The sequence below is a fragment of the Filicampus tigris genome, chromosome 10 (genome assembly GCF_054856515.1).
Source record: "Filicampus tigris isolate MCC_2025a chromosome 10, RoL_Ftig_1.0, whole genome shotgun sequence".
NCBI classification, from domain to species: domain Eukaryota; kingdom Metazoa; phylum Chordata; class Actinopteri; order Syngnathiformes; family Syngnathidae; genus Filicampus; species Filicampus tigris.
The window spans coordinates 8,957,359-8,972,500 of record NC_141226.1 but is presented as its reverse complement, the minus strand read 5'-3'; the positions used below and the strand labels follow the sequence as shown (position 1 = coordinate 8,972,500).

At 40.7% G+C, this 15,142-nt stretch overlaps 1 protein-coding gene across 2 annotated transcripts in view; it reads left to right on the top strand.

Annotated features, from left to right (window-relative positions):
• LOC147140698 (SUN domain-containing ossification factor-like) overlaps positions 1–10,224 on the top strand; it is a 12,279-nt gene extending 2,055 nt beyond the window's left edge. Inside the window, exons 2-24 of one of the 2 annotated variants that reach the window (XM_086042276.1) lie at positions 5–119; positions 1,168–1,287; positions 1,887–2,116; positions 2,235–2,336; positions 2,444–2,573; positions 2,649–2,766; positions 2,856–2,980; positions 3,061–3,128; positions 3,208–3,315; positions 3,454–3,559; positions 3,716–3,736; positions 4,097–4,152; positions 4,565–4,647; positions 4,867–4,932; positions 5,065–5,130; positions 5,701–5,788; positions 6,028–7,320; positions 7,403–7,490; positions 7,605–7,709; positions 8,147–8,304; positions 8,550–8,635; positions 8,735–8,778; positions 9,418–10,224. In XM_086042276.1, coding sequence (XP_085898402.1) covers positions 5–119; positions 1,168–1,287; positions 1,887–2,116; positions 2,235–2,336; positions 2,444–2,573; positions 2,649–2,766; positions 2,856–2,980; positions 3,061–3,128; positions 3,208–3,315; positions 3,454–3,559; positions 3,716–3,736; positions 4,097–4,152; positions 4,565–4,647; positions 4,867–4,932; positions 5,065–5,130; positions 5,701–5,788; positions 6,028–7,320; positions 7,403–7,490; positions 7,605–7,709; positions 8,147–8,304; positions 8,550–8,635; positions 8,735–8,778; positions 9,418–9,882 — 3,841 coding nt within the window. In that variant the 3' untranslated portion in view covers positions 9,883–10,224. The remainder of the gene's footprint in view (positions 1–4; positions 120–1,167; positions 1,288–1,886; positions 2,117–2,234; positions 2,337–2,443; positions 2,574–2,648; positions 2,767–2,855; positions 2,981–3,060; positions 3,129–3,207; positions 3,316–3,453; positions 3,560–3,715; positions 3,737–4,096; positions 4,153–4,564; positions 4,648–4,866; positions 4,933–5,064; positions 5,131–5,700; positions 5,789–6,027; positions 7,321–7,402; positions 7,491–7,604; positions 7,710–8,146; positions 8,305–8,549; positions 8,636–8,734; positions 8,779–9,417) is intronic. The other variant, XM_086042277.1, reaches the window with a different exon arrangement.
• The last annotated feature ends 4,918 nt before the right edge of the window (positions 10,225–15,142 follow it).

Genomic DNA, 15,142 nt, shown 5'->3' with positions numbered 1-15,142 from the left:
GCAGGTTTCCTAGTTGCCATGTTAATTGCACAGAGTCAGACCAGGAGGCGCAAAGGTCTGAGCCTTCGCAGGACATCAATTTGGAGGAAGAGTCAGAAGAATCTCATCAGGAAGACAAGGTTGGCTTGACAGTTTCCGAGCAGCAGGCATTCTTCAACAATCAGTCCGATCAAAAGCGTCAACATCAAATGACACCATCAAAACAATGATATGCCTCAATCTTGAATACAAAATTATTGTTTGTAATCTATGATTTTGCAGTTACACTTAAAGTGTTTAAATGCAAAAGGAAATTAGTTGGGTTTTTTTATTTTTAATATGGTTCCAGGTTAAAGCTAAAACAATGTATTTAGGGCATTCTAAGTTAACATGTATGAAGCAAATAGGAGGCTAACTTGGAAAAAAAAATATATATTTTTTTTAATTTAATTATTTTTTTTTAAGAAAACATCTTTTAAAGAGGTCTTTGTTGTCCTTGAATTGCAAAACCAGATCTACTCTAAGAAAGTAATTTTGTTCAAAAAACAGTCAAGTCCAAAATTTGTAAATGCACCATTGAACGTTTTCTATTTGGTGCGGCTCTACATTTGTCCAAATGACGCTAGACAGCTTTTGCGTTAAATTCTTCACTTGCAAAACCTTAGCAGGTCCATTGCAAGAGCTGTATAAAAATCTGCCTTTACAAATAAAATGTCTGCATTTTGATTGACACTGTCGGACAGTAATTCATTTGACTGATCCATTTCCTTCGCGTCTGCATCTACACTGTCAGGTATTCACTTTTTGTCGCCCGATCAATATGCAATGTCAAACAGCTGAAGAAGAAGGAACTGTTCACATGCACATCTTGAAATTGAAGTTCATTACTGCTTGCACAAGTTATTAAAAAAAAAAAAGAAATCAAGCAATTTTTCACACACAGTGACGTTCGCTCATCTTACTGTTACTTTCCCAATTGTCTTCATGCTTGCGTGTTTTTGCTGCAGGGTCAGTGGTCATAAATGATAGTTTGCCTCTACATTTTAAGACATCTTCTGACATGTTTCAGAACATCTCTAGTAATATTTCGACATAAGTTGAAAGTCTGTGAATGCTGTAAGGATAACATGTTTATGATTGTGATAAAATACCATTGCTCTTGCATCAAAATGTGTATGATGTCTTCAGGTGGATGAGAGCTTGGTTTTGCTCCCTCAGTCTTTGTCCAGAAATGAGCAGTCACAAGGGGACTATCAAAAAGAAGGGCAGTCTACTCTGGCGGTGGACAAAAAAGAGGCACATTCAGAGGTGAGTTATTATTCTCATCAATAAAGAATATTGTAAGTAAGTAATTTATTGCTGAAACATTGCCTTGTGATTAATAATAACTGGTCAATTAATTGATTAAATACTGTTTTGTTATTATGAATCAGTCCATTCTTAGAATTGGAGATTTTCACTGTCCACACGGTATTTTTGTGCAATCCATGTTTTTACAGCTGGCAATGTCTCAGTGAAAGTTAAACATAGAAATGATAGCAATGCACTTAATGTCCCAGTAGCAGACTGGTCTACAGGCGCTGACTCAACCAAAAGACCTTGTCGCAGGGGCCCACCTGATGTGCCGCCACAGCATCACATATAGTATTGGGTGCTACTTTGAAATGGCCTGATCTCTGTGAGCGGGGTCTTGGGGTTGCTATTGAGGACCACTGCTACACAGTTTCTGCCTTGTGATTGACCGGCGTCCAATGCAGGGTGAAATCCTCCTCTTAACCAAATTCACATGGGATAGGCTTCAGTTACCAATGACCTTAATCAGGACAAATGGTGGAATATGGATGGATTGCTGGTTTGACTCAACATGTCAAACATTTCAAGAGTTTTGCTTGGCCTTTATCTTCCAGGTCTCTGAGCTGGACAAGCCCGCCATAGATGCAACGTTAGAGGTCAACAGTGGCATTTCCCAGCCAGAGCCTGAACACAAGCAACACTTAGAATTGGAAAACCTCGATGCATCCACTGCTCAAGACCATGACTCAGTTGTCCTCATGTCTTCTGATACAGTCCTGGAATCCACTGTTGAGGAAACTGACAGCCCTGGTGTTCCTACCCTTCACGACGCCGTTACAGTCAGGCAAGTGTTTTCACTGATCTAATTTCACATTTTATTCATTTAGATATTACATCAAATACTGTCTATTTCCTGTTAAATTGATAGACTCCCAAACTATAACTTGCTCATGTCATCTCAGTGTTTCAGACAATGCAAATGATGAAGCTCATTCTGAGGTCCTTGACTCCGACTTGCCTCCCGCTGAATGTGTGGAAGAGGCAAACCCCTATGATCATGACAGGTAGTGTACTAAATTCAATAGGTTACTTCCAGATAAACTCATCAAAGTTTTTTGGGGGGTGTTTGGCTCTGAACTCTTAGTAAGACTGTGTTTTTGTGTTCCTCCAGGCGTCCTCCAGTAGTTTTGGAAAACATGTCAAATGTCCACACAACTGGTACCAAAACTCACAGTGACCCTCCAAGTGTCCAGGCTGGTCAGCATCTGGATGGGAATATTTCACACAATCTCAATGAGCAAGTAAGTAACATTGGTCCCGAAAGACCGCCGCCCCCCCTCAACCGCCAGTGCCAGCTTTCATTTTCTCCTTCATAGGCTGCGAGTACTGCTATCACCATGGACACTGATCCCAGTGTGAACAGCAAAGACCCTGAGGACATTCCAACATTTGATGAGTGGAAACGGAAAATGATGGAGGTGGAAAACGAAAAAAGTATGATTTGCTCTTGATTGTCCTTGTATAGAGCAGTCCAAGCTCAAGCAAGAAATGCAATAGGCCTACTCTTATTTTTTTTTTATCAGCTCTGTCCACACATACTTCTACTAATGGGGGCTCCAATGTAGTGAAGAAGGTGCAAAAAAACTTCAACAACTATGCTTCTGTGGAATGTGGAGCAAAGATCCTTGGTGCTAACCCTGAAGCTAAGGTATGTTTTGTGACCCTCCAGCAGCCCCATCATGACCAAGTTTGCATTTTTTTTTATATAAAGTGTTTTGTCGCTTCCAGAGCACTTCAGCCATATTGAAGGAGAACATGGACTTGTACATGCTTAATCCCTGCAGTAATAAAATCTGGTATGTGTTTTACACGAAGCACCAGTAGTCTTTACAAAAAATCATGATGAATGTCTGTGTTTGTGTTTTTCGATCACAGGTTCATAATTGAGCTCTGTGAGCCCATTCAGGTGAAGCAGTTAGATATTGCCAATTTTGAGCTCTTTTCTTCTACACCCAAAGACTTTCTCGTCTCCATCAGTGACAGGTAAAAACTGCAACATGCCTTTTGAGCCAAACAAGCATTACAAAACGTAGCATTCGGATTATGAATATGCCTTTTTTCTGATAAGCTACCAAGTAACAGGCCCATTTTCTTGCTGTGTTTGTAAATGTTTTTGCGTAGATACCCAACCAACAAATGGCTCAAGTTGGGAACCTTTCATGCCAGGGATGAACGCACAGTCCAGAGCTTTCCATTGGATGAGCAGCTTTATGCTAAATATGTGAAGGTAAAGCCAGTATTTATTTATATATATTTTTTAATTGGCATGCCCATCTCTTTTTCTGCTTGTTTTTCTTAGTTTTTTAAGTGTTGTTTTCAGTGCACCTATACAGCTTATAATGTTTTCTTCTCCCTCTCCCCCTCCCCCCTTCTCTTGCTTCAGATGTTCACCAAGTACATAAAGGTTAGCCTGTGTTTTGTGTAGATGTCTGCAAGTTGAGTGAATTCAATAGGACTCATGGAAGGGAGCGTTTTTTTTTTTTTTTTTGTAACATATTCATCCTTTTGGCTGATCAGCTTCACCTCTGACATGCTGCTAACAACACTAGAATCATTTTTCCTCCATTGTGAAACACACAAATGTCAATCAAATAATCACGTTATGTTAAATGATCCTACATTCCCACAACTAGAATCTTTTTCAAATGATTGCTACCAGTCTTTACTCATAAATAACAACACTGATGAGATGAATGCCATTGATGAATATCACATCATATGTACCAGTTGTAATATCTGAATAGTTTGCCCACTGTTTTTGTAGGTTGAGCTGCTTTCTCACTTTGGCTCTGAACATTTCTGCCCCCTCAGTCTCATTAGGTATGTACTACTCGGGCCACTGTGGCTTCAGCACATCCACAAAGGATCAATACACTTTCAGCTTTGGTGTTATTGGAAGGGTGTGTCCGCTTATGTGATTGGTTTACTGCGGAAATCAATTGTTTTGTTGTGCATGTCAAAAATAGTTTTTGAAAATAAAATGCTCTTACTCTGAGAGTTAAAGTAAAAAAAACAACAACAGTTGTACTAGTTGATTGTAATTCTCCCATGAAATTTTGTTTTAAATTATCTGACCATCATGTGGCGTTGACTCTGGACCAAGTCCAATTTGATTCTTCTGGCTGATGAGTAAATGAAGACTGCCCTTGACCCAATAATGCACCGCTAAACAAAACAACTTGTTATATAAGCATCCATAGAAGAGAATAACTTAATAACGTTGTTTTTACAGAGTGTTTGGGACAAGCATGGTGGAAGAGTATGAAGAAATAGCTGAGCCTTCTGAAAGACCAGAAGATCAGGATGATGACTTGGGTATATATTTATGAAGTATTTTATTTAGATAGAGTTCTGTTAATTTTGTGTATTCAAACTATATATTCATAGATTTACAATATTTCTTCAGGTAAACAAAACTCACAGGAATATTTTTTGTAATTTTATTTATTCATATCATTTTGTGAATTTGTTGTAAATATTGTGTTATTTTGTGATTTTTTTTTTTTTTTCTTTTTTTTTTTTTTCCTCCTTCAGATTATGCATCTGGCTATGGACCTGGTGAAGTCAAGTATTCCAAGAATCTGATTGGCTCGGCGAAGGGTAATAAAACAACAATTGTTATTTGTTCGTTTGTTTGTTTGATTTTATATTAAAAAAGACAGAAAAAAAGAGTGACTACATTCTGACTCTCCCTTTAAATTTGTATGGTATATTCATTGTGTTTCTCCTCAGATGTCATTTTGAACATGGTCAACAATATTGCTGTAAATGTTCTTGGTGGCAACTCAGAAATGCAAGGTATGTCCCAGTCATCAAGTCAGCAACCTCACATTTTTCCAATCTAATAGCAGCAATACAGTACTAGGGTATTCTACCCTTAGCCTCGGTTATTAAAAGGAGATTCAATCATCTTATATATGTCAAGTTGCAGTCTTTCTGATTCCTACTTACCAGACACTATATTAGGCACACCTGGACACTGTAATGCTGGAGTTGTATCAACAATTTGTCCAAAGATAAAAATGCACAATATCAGAAAATTATTGATTGAAGAATATTTATTTTTATTGTGGTTTTATTTTGCAGTGGTTTGCAGAGTTGCACTGAATCACTACTACCACTACTAATCCTACTAAAAGTGGCAGGTTTTACTGTATACCACTGCAATAAAAACATTATTCACTGTAAGTGTTAAATTAATATCATATCAATGAAATCTGAGCAGCAATATCTTTCTATATTGGATTGTGTCGATATGCCTTGTTACCGGTTCTTTGTCCTGCTAATATGATACTGAAAGGATGTAATGTAAGTTATTATTTTTTGTGCTAGTGATTGAACTTAATATTTCCCACTTGTGTTTTGTAGGAAACCTTTCATCCCTGGATGTGAGTATGACTGGGCCTGGTGTCAATGAAACAATTCCTCAAACTCGCATCACAGACCCAACTACCGTGTGAGTACCTGTCAGAAGCCTCATAGCATCCGTCATAAATATGCAGAAGGTGTACCTATCATTTCAGAGGTGCGGGGTCAAATTGGTCAAGACTCAACCAATTTATAGAAGCAAATGATCATAATTGTCGTTTGAGCGAAAACACATTTATAACTTAATATCTCATATATTTAAAAAAAGATGTGTAGTACATAAAATCTGTCCATTTAGTCTGCATTCATTGTTTTTGCACCTTCTAGTTCAGAGTTGGAAGAGGCAACATTGTCTCCAGACACAGAAATCACTGAAACTGGTGCCTCATCCTCAACAACTGCTGTCCCAGAACTGCTTCCAGCTGATAACAATGAACAGCAGCCTCCCCCACTGGAGGGACATATTGTTATTCCTGTCGAGTCAGAGGAAGAAGAATCTATCAGCTCGACAATCACACTTTTGGATAAAGAGGAGGAGTTAGATGAGGACCGGGAGAGCATGGATCGCAATGAACTGCAAAATAGAGACTTCTGTGCATTTCTTCCTTTGTTATCCTCTTGTTCGTGTACAACCTCCCTTCGGGAGTATCTGCAGCAACAATGTTTTCTGCTGCTGTTCAAAAAACGGAAATGCCAATCCACGGACCGAAAGCAAATGGCTCCTTCAATCCACACTCCCACTTGGCTGCCGCCTTCACCCTCCTCTGCCTGTCCTGAGCCCAAGCAGCATCACAGTGAAGCACATCAGCCCCGTGAAAAAGAACAAGCTCCTGGGGGGGAGCCAGAAAGCGGAGCCAGCCTGTCACAAGCAGCCCGGCCTCCAGAGAACACTGTAGTAGAATCTCATTATGACTCTATGTCGGAACCTCCTCTACTGGAGCCCAGTCAGACATCAAGCCTCCCCAAACCCGCCACCGCTGATTCATCCGCTGCCAACCCTACTGTTGTTGAGACTCCACAGCTTTCTTCTGAGGCTCCAGAAAAGCCCCTAAGCACAGAGGAGAGCCAAGACACGCTGGCTGCGGAGAAGCATACAGAGGCTTCACTACCACCTCCCAGTAGCTCGGTCATGGGAACCACAGTGGATGAGGGCAAAGCGGCACCGACGGAAGTAAAGGCCGGCATAGTGATGCATGACTCTCTCCCAAATCCTAATATGACAGGTGAGTCCCAGACTGTTTCTCCTCATGTGCATCAGTCCCTGGACCCAGCAGCTGTACTTGACAGTGGCACTCTTCCCGCTGAGCCATCCCAGCCTGCTCCACTCACACCCATTGAACCTGAGCTCTCTAGTAGTGCCCCAGTCATCACAGATAGTAAAACAGATGACCTCACAGAAGATGTCTCCACCCCCGGTCTCCCTCCTTTGCCTTCGACACCCCCCTCACCGTCCCTCTCAGACATCTACGCAGATCCCCCGAATGGCACGGAACAGAATGGCAACCCGGTGCACGGCTCCAGCCAGAAGGAGTCAGTGTTCATGCGACTCAACAACCGCATTAAGGCCCTTGAGATGAATATGTCGCTCAGTGGGCGCTATCTGGAGCAGCTCAGCCAGAGGTCAGGCCAAGAAATAACACATTTGGTTGCTTTGATGTTGTTTTTAATTTAGTTTGACCCTGTTTTTCCTTTTTCTTCCAAGATATCGGAAGCAGATGGAGGAGATGCAGAAGGCTTTTAACAAAACCATTATTAAACTCCAGAACACCTCCAGAATTGCAGAGGAGCAAGTGAGGGACATTTCTTCATTGATTGCTCTCCGAGTATTTTGGAGAAAACCAGCACCATGCTACAGAATGTGGTCAGACGCTTAATTGATTCGCTGTGCAAAAATTGTCATGTAGGACCAGCGTCAGACGGAGTCCATTCAGTTGCTGCAAGGCCAGCTGGAGAATGTGACTCAGATGGTTCTCAACCTGTCGGTTCAGGTCAACCAGCTGAATAACGAGGTAGATAAAACCATATTATCAATTAACACTCATCAGCCACAGCTATAGCAACACTTACACAAGCTGAAGTCTTTTTCACAATGCACTTCGTAATGCGCAGCGTGGCCTTGATGACACCGTCCATTGTGATGCGTTTTGAGCACAGAATGCTGTGTCACGGTATGGTGCGACGCACATGGTGGGCATGCGCCGCGATGTAATGCAACGCGCCCTCGAAATGAAAAATGTTCAATTTTGAGAGCGTTGTCACGGTGACATCAGAAGGCATATCCAGTAGGAGAAGGGCTGGCGGAGTGATTTCAGAGCGCTGACCGCAATGGACAAACCAGTCCTATATGCGCCAACATTTTTATTATTTATTTTTTTTTCACCATATTTTTATGATGAAACACTGCTGGAGTTTTACTTATGACGTCGTGGGTGGGTATGTCTCCCAGGTGTCAGACCGTCACAACTACCTGCTGCTGTGCCTGCTGCTGAGTCTGTGTTTCGGCCTGGCGCTGTTCGCCAACCGCTGCCGCATCTCCATCACACCTCCAAATTCAGAGCCAGAGCCACCCACAATAAACAGCTACACCTCCTGCTGTCCCGAGAGGTACCAATACAGCGGCATCTTGTCATTTGTAAAAAGCCCCCCCCCCCCCCCAAAAAAAAAAATGGATGGAAAGTTGAAGAAACAATCTTCTAAATTCTAAATCCATTTTAAAGCGAACAATTTATTTTGCCCTGCCATGGTATTACTCATCAAAACAATCCTAACTGGAATCCACAGTGAATTATGTTGGAGTATACGGTACATGCCAAGTGCAATTTTTTCAACTGTGATGATTTTCTTATTAGGAATTTCACCTCCGGTGATGACTGTAGTTTGAAGAGGAGTGCATCCTACCCACTAATCCACTCATTCCAGTTAGTGCCTAGTAAAGGTACAGATCTCTTTGAATTTGATTTTTGATTGTCTGACCATGAAATCTCCTCTGAAGCCTTTTTTGTAGAAATTAACATGAATGTTCTCTGGCTCGCAGTTACCGAAAGTCTTCATCCTGAGGAGAATCAAGATAACAGAAAGGTGCGGACAAGATATGCTTAACTTCAAACTATTTATTGCCTTGACTTATGAGTTTAAGTGGTTTCGTGACCAAGGGCAAAACTCACTTTACTCCGATATCAAATCAGGCTTGAAATGCCATGAATGTTTTTCAGCCCTTAACAAGCAACAATTTTTGGTCGTGTTTAATAGACAAGTACTTTTGAATTTCATAAAACTTAGTAAAAGACAACATATAAAGAAACAAACTAGCTTTATAAGGGATACATACTGTAGTATTCATGTGTTGGATGTGTGCTTTGAGGGGGTGTGACCTGGTGAGTGGCCCATTATTTCAGTGTGGTCATTTGTCTCATCATCTCAAAATTGCTCGTAACATAAATTTTGGCGCGCACCACAAGGCAGAATGTCGACTAGTTGGGCCACTCGAATGTTAACGACAGTAACACTGTAGCTTCTTAATAAGAATCACAAGCACAGGCCAAATCAACAGCATCTTAGCCAATCAGAAGCTCAAAAAAAATGCATTCTTGAAAAGGCCCAGGATCAACAACAAGAGAGATTTAAAATGGTTCACAAAACACACTGTCATACAAAGGAAAGGAACCTGTGGATGTGACCTAACCTACTTTTTCGTTTTCTCAACCCGTCCCCATTCAGAAAAGACGTCGTAAGATGAAACCCATTGAAAAAGTGCAGACTCTAACTTCCTTCCACGCCGCTCCACTGGCATGCAATGGAGCTGCAGTATGGAACAGCGTGCCTGTCACAACAAACCCGGCGGCCCTGACAAGGAGGCTGCTTCTTCCCGCCTTCAGAGACTCTCCGTCCGAGGGCAGCTCGGAGGCATCGTCGCATTCCGACGATCCATCCTTCTGCGGAATCACCACCGCCTGCTCTCGGGTATGCCAAGGTCTGTCCCAGCCGAAGACCCGGGCAGAGAAAAGGGCATTAAGACGCAGGCGTCCCAAGCCCACTTGTGCCGTAGTGGACTTCCTTCATGTTCCGCACAGAGACAAAAGCAATACATTGTCTATCTCTGCTACGCAGGACATCATGAACATGAAATCAAAGCAAACCTCTGGGACTTTTGGGCTGAATATCCCGCTCTCAGGTCCTGTCTAACATGGAAAATCGACTAAAGACTGCAAGTTTGCACTTATGGCTTAACTCTTTGTAAAAGATCATGACTGATGTTAGTTCCTGTAGGAACAACATGTGACAGTTATATCACTTGTACAGTTTTATTTTTTTTCCGTTGTTGTCATTGTTATGACATCTGTATTTGTTGTGTGTTGTTCCAGCTTCCAAGTAAAACTTTTCCCATTTGTTTTGGATGAACAGAGACAATCATGAAGAATATGCAATGTGTTGAGTGATATCAGTTGGTTAACTCAAAACCAACCGCATATTTCAGTGATGATTCTTCCTTATATGGAGAAAAAAATAAATAAAAATCAAGACACATCTCACATTCTTTTAATAAAGGCTTTAGCTTAATTAATTAAAAAAAAAAAAAGCAAACAAGTGATGAATAGATTTGAAATATGAATTTCATTTACTCCTCCAAAATATGTTATGAAGTGATGGACAATCCACAATAAAACATTCACTAAATTTGACTAGTATAATAGTAACCTCCATAAAAATATAAAACAAATAAATGCTGACAACTAATAATGATAACAAGTGTGCATCATTCAGTGTGACATCTTTTGTATTTTACCATTTTTCCTCAGCTGAATGAAGCACTTTTTTTTTTTCAATTTGAGTGTTGAAAAGCAAATCAGATTTTGTACTGTTTGCAAGTCAATTTATTCATAGGATGGCGGTTTTGATAAGCAATGAGAAAAATCTCAAAACAACTTGACTGCAGCGACAACATCAAAGTGAATACTGTACTGTACAAGGTGAAGTTTACATTTTTCAGGCAGGGGGCAGTGTTGGGTAAAATAAAACATTCACACGAGCCAACGCCACAAAAAAAAAAAAAAAATATATATATATATATATATACACATATGTATATATATACATATGTATATATATATATTTATATATATATATATATATATATATATATATATACACATATGTATATATATACATATGTATATATATATATATATTTATATATATGTATATATGTATATATATATATATTTATATATATATATACATACACATGTATATATATATATATATATATATATATATATATATATATATGCAGGAATCTGTATGAGATAAGCCTGCCCCTCATGCTCTTTTCTCTCCATTTTGTTAGAAAAATTCCTCGGTTTCTCTTGGCCAACCTCATCCAAAGTTTATCTGTACATGCAGACTGAAATCCTCTTTCCCTCAGCACCCTGGATTTATCCGAGGTTATGAACTAAATATTTTCCGTGTGCTTTTGTGTGAGTGAGTTTGTTTTTTTTTTTTTTGGGGGGGGGGGGGGGGGGGTATTCATTTATTTATTGAGCAGGAACAGGTGTAAGCTATTTTTGGCCAGTTCTTCCTGGGTCTATCCATTTTATGAACCGCTTATCCTCACGAGGGTCGCCCGTGCTTTAGCCTATCCCAGTTGTCATTGGGCGGTGTACACCCTAAACTGGTCATCATTCACACACGGTTATGGACCAGTCGACCGCCATGCCGCCCTCTTTCTGGGTCTTGTTCTATCTAAAAAGCATCTTCTGACCAACCATCCATATACTCAATAAATATTAGTCCCCATATTTTACATAACACATATGATCTTATTTGCTGAAATTGGCAATTAAGCCCATAGTGAAATGCCACTGAGCTCATATTGCCAACAGTAGTTGGAGGTTTTACCATTATTTTGAGGGTTACTTTGCTGTATTTTTTATCTTTTTTGCGCTGAATGGCTTTTTGTTGACTTTATAAGAAGAACCCCTGACAGGCATGACGTCATATGAGACACAAGCATACCTCACAGCAGCTTCAAAGGATACATGACATAAAACAGGCATAAAGAGAGAAAGGTAAATGCAAATGCAGTTGAGAGCTTGATTGACTGGTTGATAATTAAGAACTTGGGGACTTAAAAGGGGGAAAACCAGGGGCAGCAGCATCATGGAGGAACGTGAACAAGGGACCATGAACATAACAATTCACGAAGATATTCCCCATCCATTGTTTGATGTTTTCAGTGCCAAGAATTAATAGCGTAGAACGTGCTGATTGTGCTAGCCTAAAAAACACTATAGCTTCTGATGTTCAAATATTCTCTGCATAATATATAGCTAATTTAGCATTTGTGTTATGTTGTTGTTGTTGTTGTTGTTTTTTTTCATGCAGTAGTTTTTATCAGTTCAGTCTTGATGATCTTGTCGAAACTTAGCTTGCAGCTAAACTGTGTCCAGGATTTTTTCCCCCTTCTCAGCAGGAGCAATATGCAAGTTAATAAAAGAGGAAACCTTTTTTGTGTGCATTTTTTTTCAACCATATGCAAGCCCACTAGTTGAAACAGGAATTCTGATCAATTTTACGTTTTTGGAATAAGAGTTAATTTAATCCACTCGTTTTTAGTCATATGCAAGCCCACTAGTTGAAACAGGCATTCTGATCAATTTTACGTTTTTGGAATAAGAGTTAATTTAATCCACTCGTTTTTAGTCATCTCCGGGGGCGGCCATTTTGTCACTTCTATCGACTGAAAATGACATCAGAACTACTCAGGGCTTGGATAACGACCAATCACGGTTTTCTGAAGCTGAGCCGTGATTGGTCGTTTAGCTGAGCCCTGAGCAACTGTGGTGTCATTTTCAGGGGACAGAAGTGACAAAATGCCCGCCCCCTGTGATAGCTATATTAAGGGGTGGATTTCGGTACTCAACTCATATTCCACAAACGCAATATTAATCAGAATGCCGTGTTTCAACTAGTGCGCCTGCTGGGAACATATTCTTGAAAAAAATATGTTTGGGTAGACTTCCTCTTCAAGTAATGGAGTTGCATCATTCCTTACTTGCAATAGTGTCGATTAATCATTGACTTGGATTAAAAATGAAATAATCTGTTTTATGGTCCACCTCTTTATTCACAAATAGGGCATTATTTCAAATTGACAGTGCAGAAAATACACATATGATTCAGTTAGTGGTCAGAAAACAGGTATAAATGTTGATCATTGTTTTCCAAGATAAAAGATGTATGCAAAAGTTTTATTTTGATTCGTCACCATGATAATCAGTCTGCTTTAATAGAGTACTACAGTCATTTCAGCATATTTATTGAGAGGCTGAAATTCCAAGGACAATTAGACACTTTAGACAATTTTAAAATACAAACGTCTCCAAACAATGAATCGATTCTCAAAAATAGTGATACTGACTATTTGATAGAGTATTTTTTATTTAAGCTTTTGTACGTCTACTTAAGTACAGAGAGTGAGTACTTTTTTCATCTAACGTTTTCTTGAAACTAACAGTGATTAACTTCTTTTTACATTTGTAACCAACAAAGTTAAAAGTGTGATAGAAGAGGTGCATCAGCAACACAAATCACCTTTGTGATAAGCCTTTGATATTTAAGTTAAGGCTCGATGCTTTTCTGTATCTACATAATGAATTATTAACAGTGCTTAACTTCTTTGTTTTGTTTACTTGTATGACCTGGATTAATTTACAGTTCAGCAGTTTCCTCAATATTGATCAAATCGTTAATTTTTATATTTTCCTCTTCAACTTGTCCTCTGTCCTGCGGCTGTCCCCTGGCACGAGTGCACTCACGCACCCACACACGGAGCAAGCAGTCCCTCACCGATGGGAGAGCGTGGCCACTTGCGACTGGAGGAGAATAATCCTTTGAGTGCCTTGCTTTCTTCGATTTTGGTGCCTCGAGCAGATGCGAAGGGGGGTCTTTGATGTTTCTGTGGGTACCGTTGGCATGAAAGACGACTTCATTCCTTGCCTTGCCTTGGCTAATGAGAGTCTTTGCTCATTTCCTTCTTTTTGGTCCAACAGACGCTTTTATGTTGAATCCACATGCTGCTGTTCCAGGGTCAGACGACATCATAAAAACAGTGTGTGTGTTTAACGATTCACAAAGCTACTATGGGCTAACTTTGACAGGGGCAGTTTAGTGGGGAGGCACATCGGACAGTTGGCAGCCACTTGAAATCAAATCGGCCACGCTTTGCTCTGAGTAAAGACGCTGTCGCAGGGGTCCTATTGTCATGCGCCTGTGATTAGGCCCGGGGCGCACAAATGAAGTAGCCATTCGAAAAATCTGGCACAGACTTGCCACATTTGATCATCTTTTGGTACATGGGGATGTGTGTGTATGAATAAGAGCCTCCTCCAGGGAAACGAGCGCTTCACGTTTCTTAATTCCTCGGTGCCTGTGTGTCATTGGCTGCTGTCTGATGTGACACAGAGAACTGAAATGAGGTGTTCCTTGTGATCGGGGCACAAAAAGCCCGAGGTGTGTGTGAGGAATATAGACTTGCGCATTCAAGATCAGGTATCCTGCATTCCTGTGACACTGGCGCACACACGGACATGCAATATTGAGACCGCATTTAGTGGGTCAACGTAATGTTGTCACGCGAGGCCCACATGAGTGAGACGCAGCTGAGGCACACATGCAGATGAGAAGTGACATGTTGACTAAATAGGGAATAGGATGCGCACCATTCGCCTCCGAGTGGTGAATGATCATGCATGATGTGGACTGTCACAGAAGCGTGGATGCTAACCTTTCCCCTGCCATCGCATGACTCACAACCAACCCAGGTGCCAAAGGTAAGCTGCCACACTTTACGTCTGGCCCCAGTCAAACCTTTCTCAAGACATTTTCTTTCCCTTTAAATTTGACAATTTGAAAGCAATTTAGAGCATTATTATGATGATGTACTAACTGCCATGGTGGCTGAGTGGATGTTTAATGTGTGCAACAGGTGTTATATTTGAAGTCATTGCAAAATGGCTCTCTTGTTGACCAGTAGCTTAAAGGTCACTGCACTGACCCCAAGCCCAACTCTGCACTAGTGCCCTCCCCGCGATCTCTCCTACGGTTACACAAAATGGGAGTCCTGCAGATAAAAATGTGCTGATTATGATGATGGTGTTGTTGGTTGTGCTCGTTTGCCCCGTGGCTCTTTGCTTTCGCATCAGGTCCACCGCGCAGCCAGCTCTCATGACCTCTGTCACCTCGCCCCGGGTGACGCATACCAGGTGAGGAATGCACGCAACAGGACCATGGCGGCATCTCTCCCTCGAGCAAGGTTGTTTTTGCTCATTATATGCACTCAGGGCCGTTATTTGCGCAAATAAAAATATTTTCCGGCAATGAGGTGATCCAGCATGAAGTGAGGAGTTGACGTAATGAGATTTTGTTTTTATTTTTTCGTTTCAGC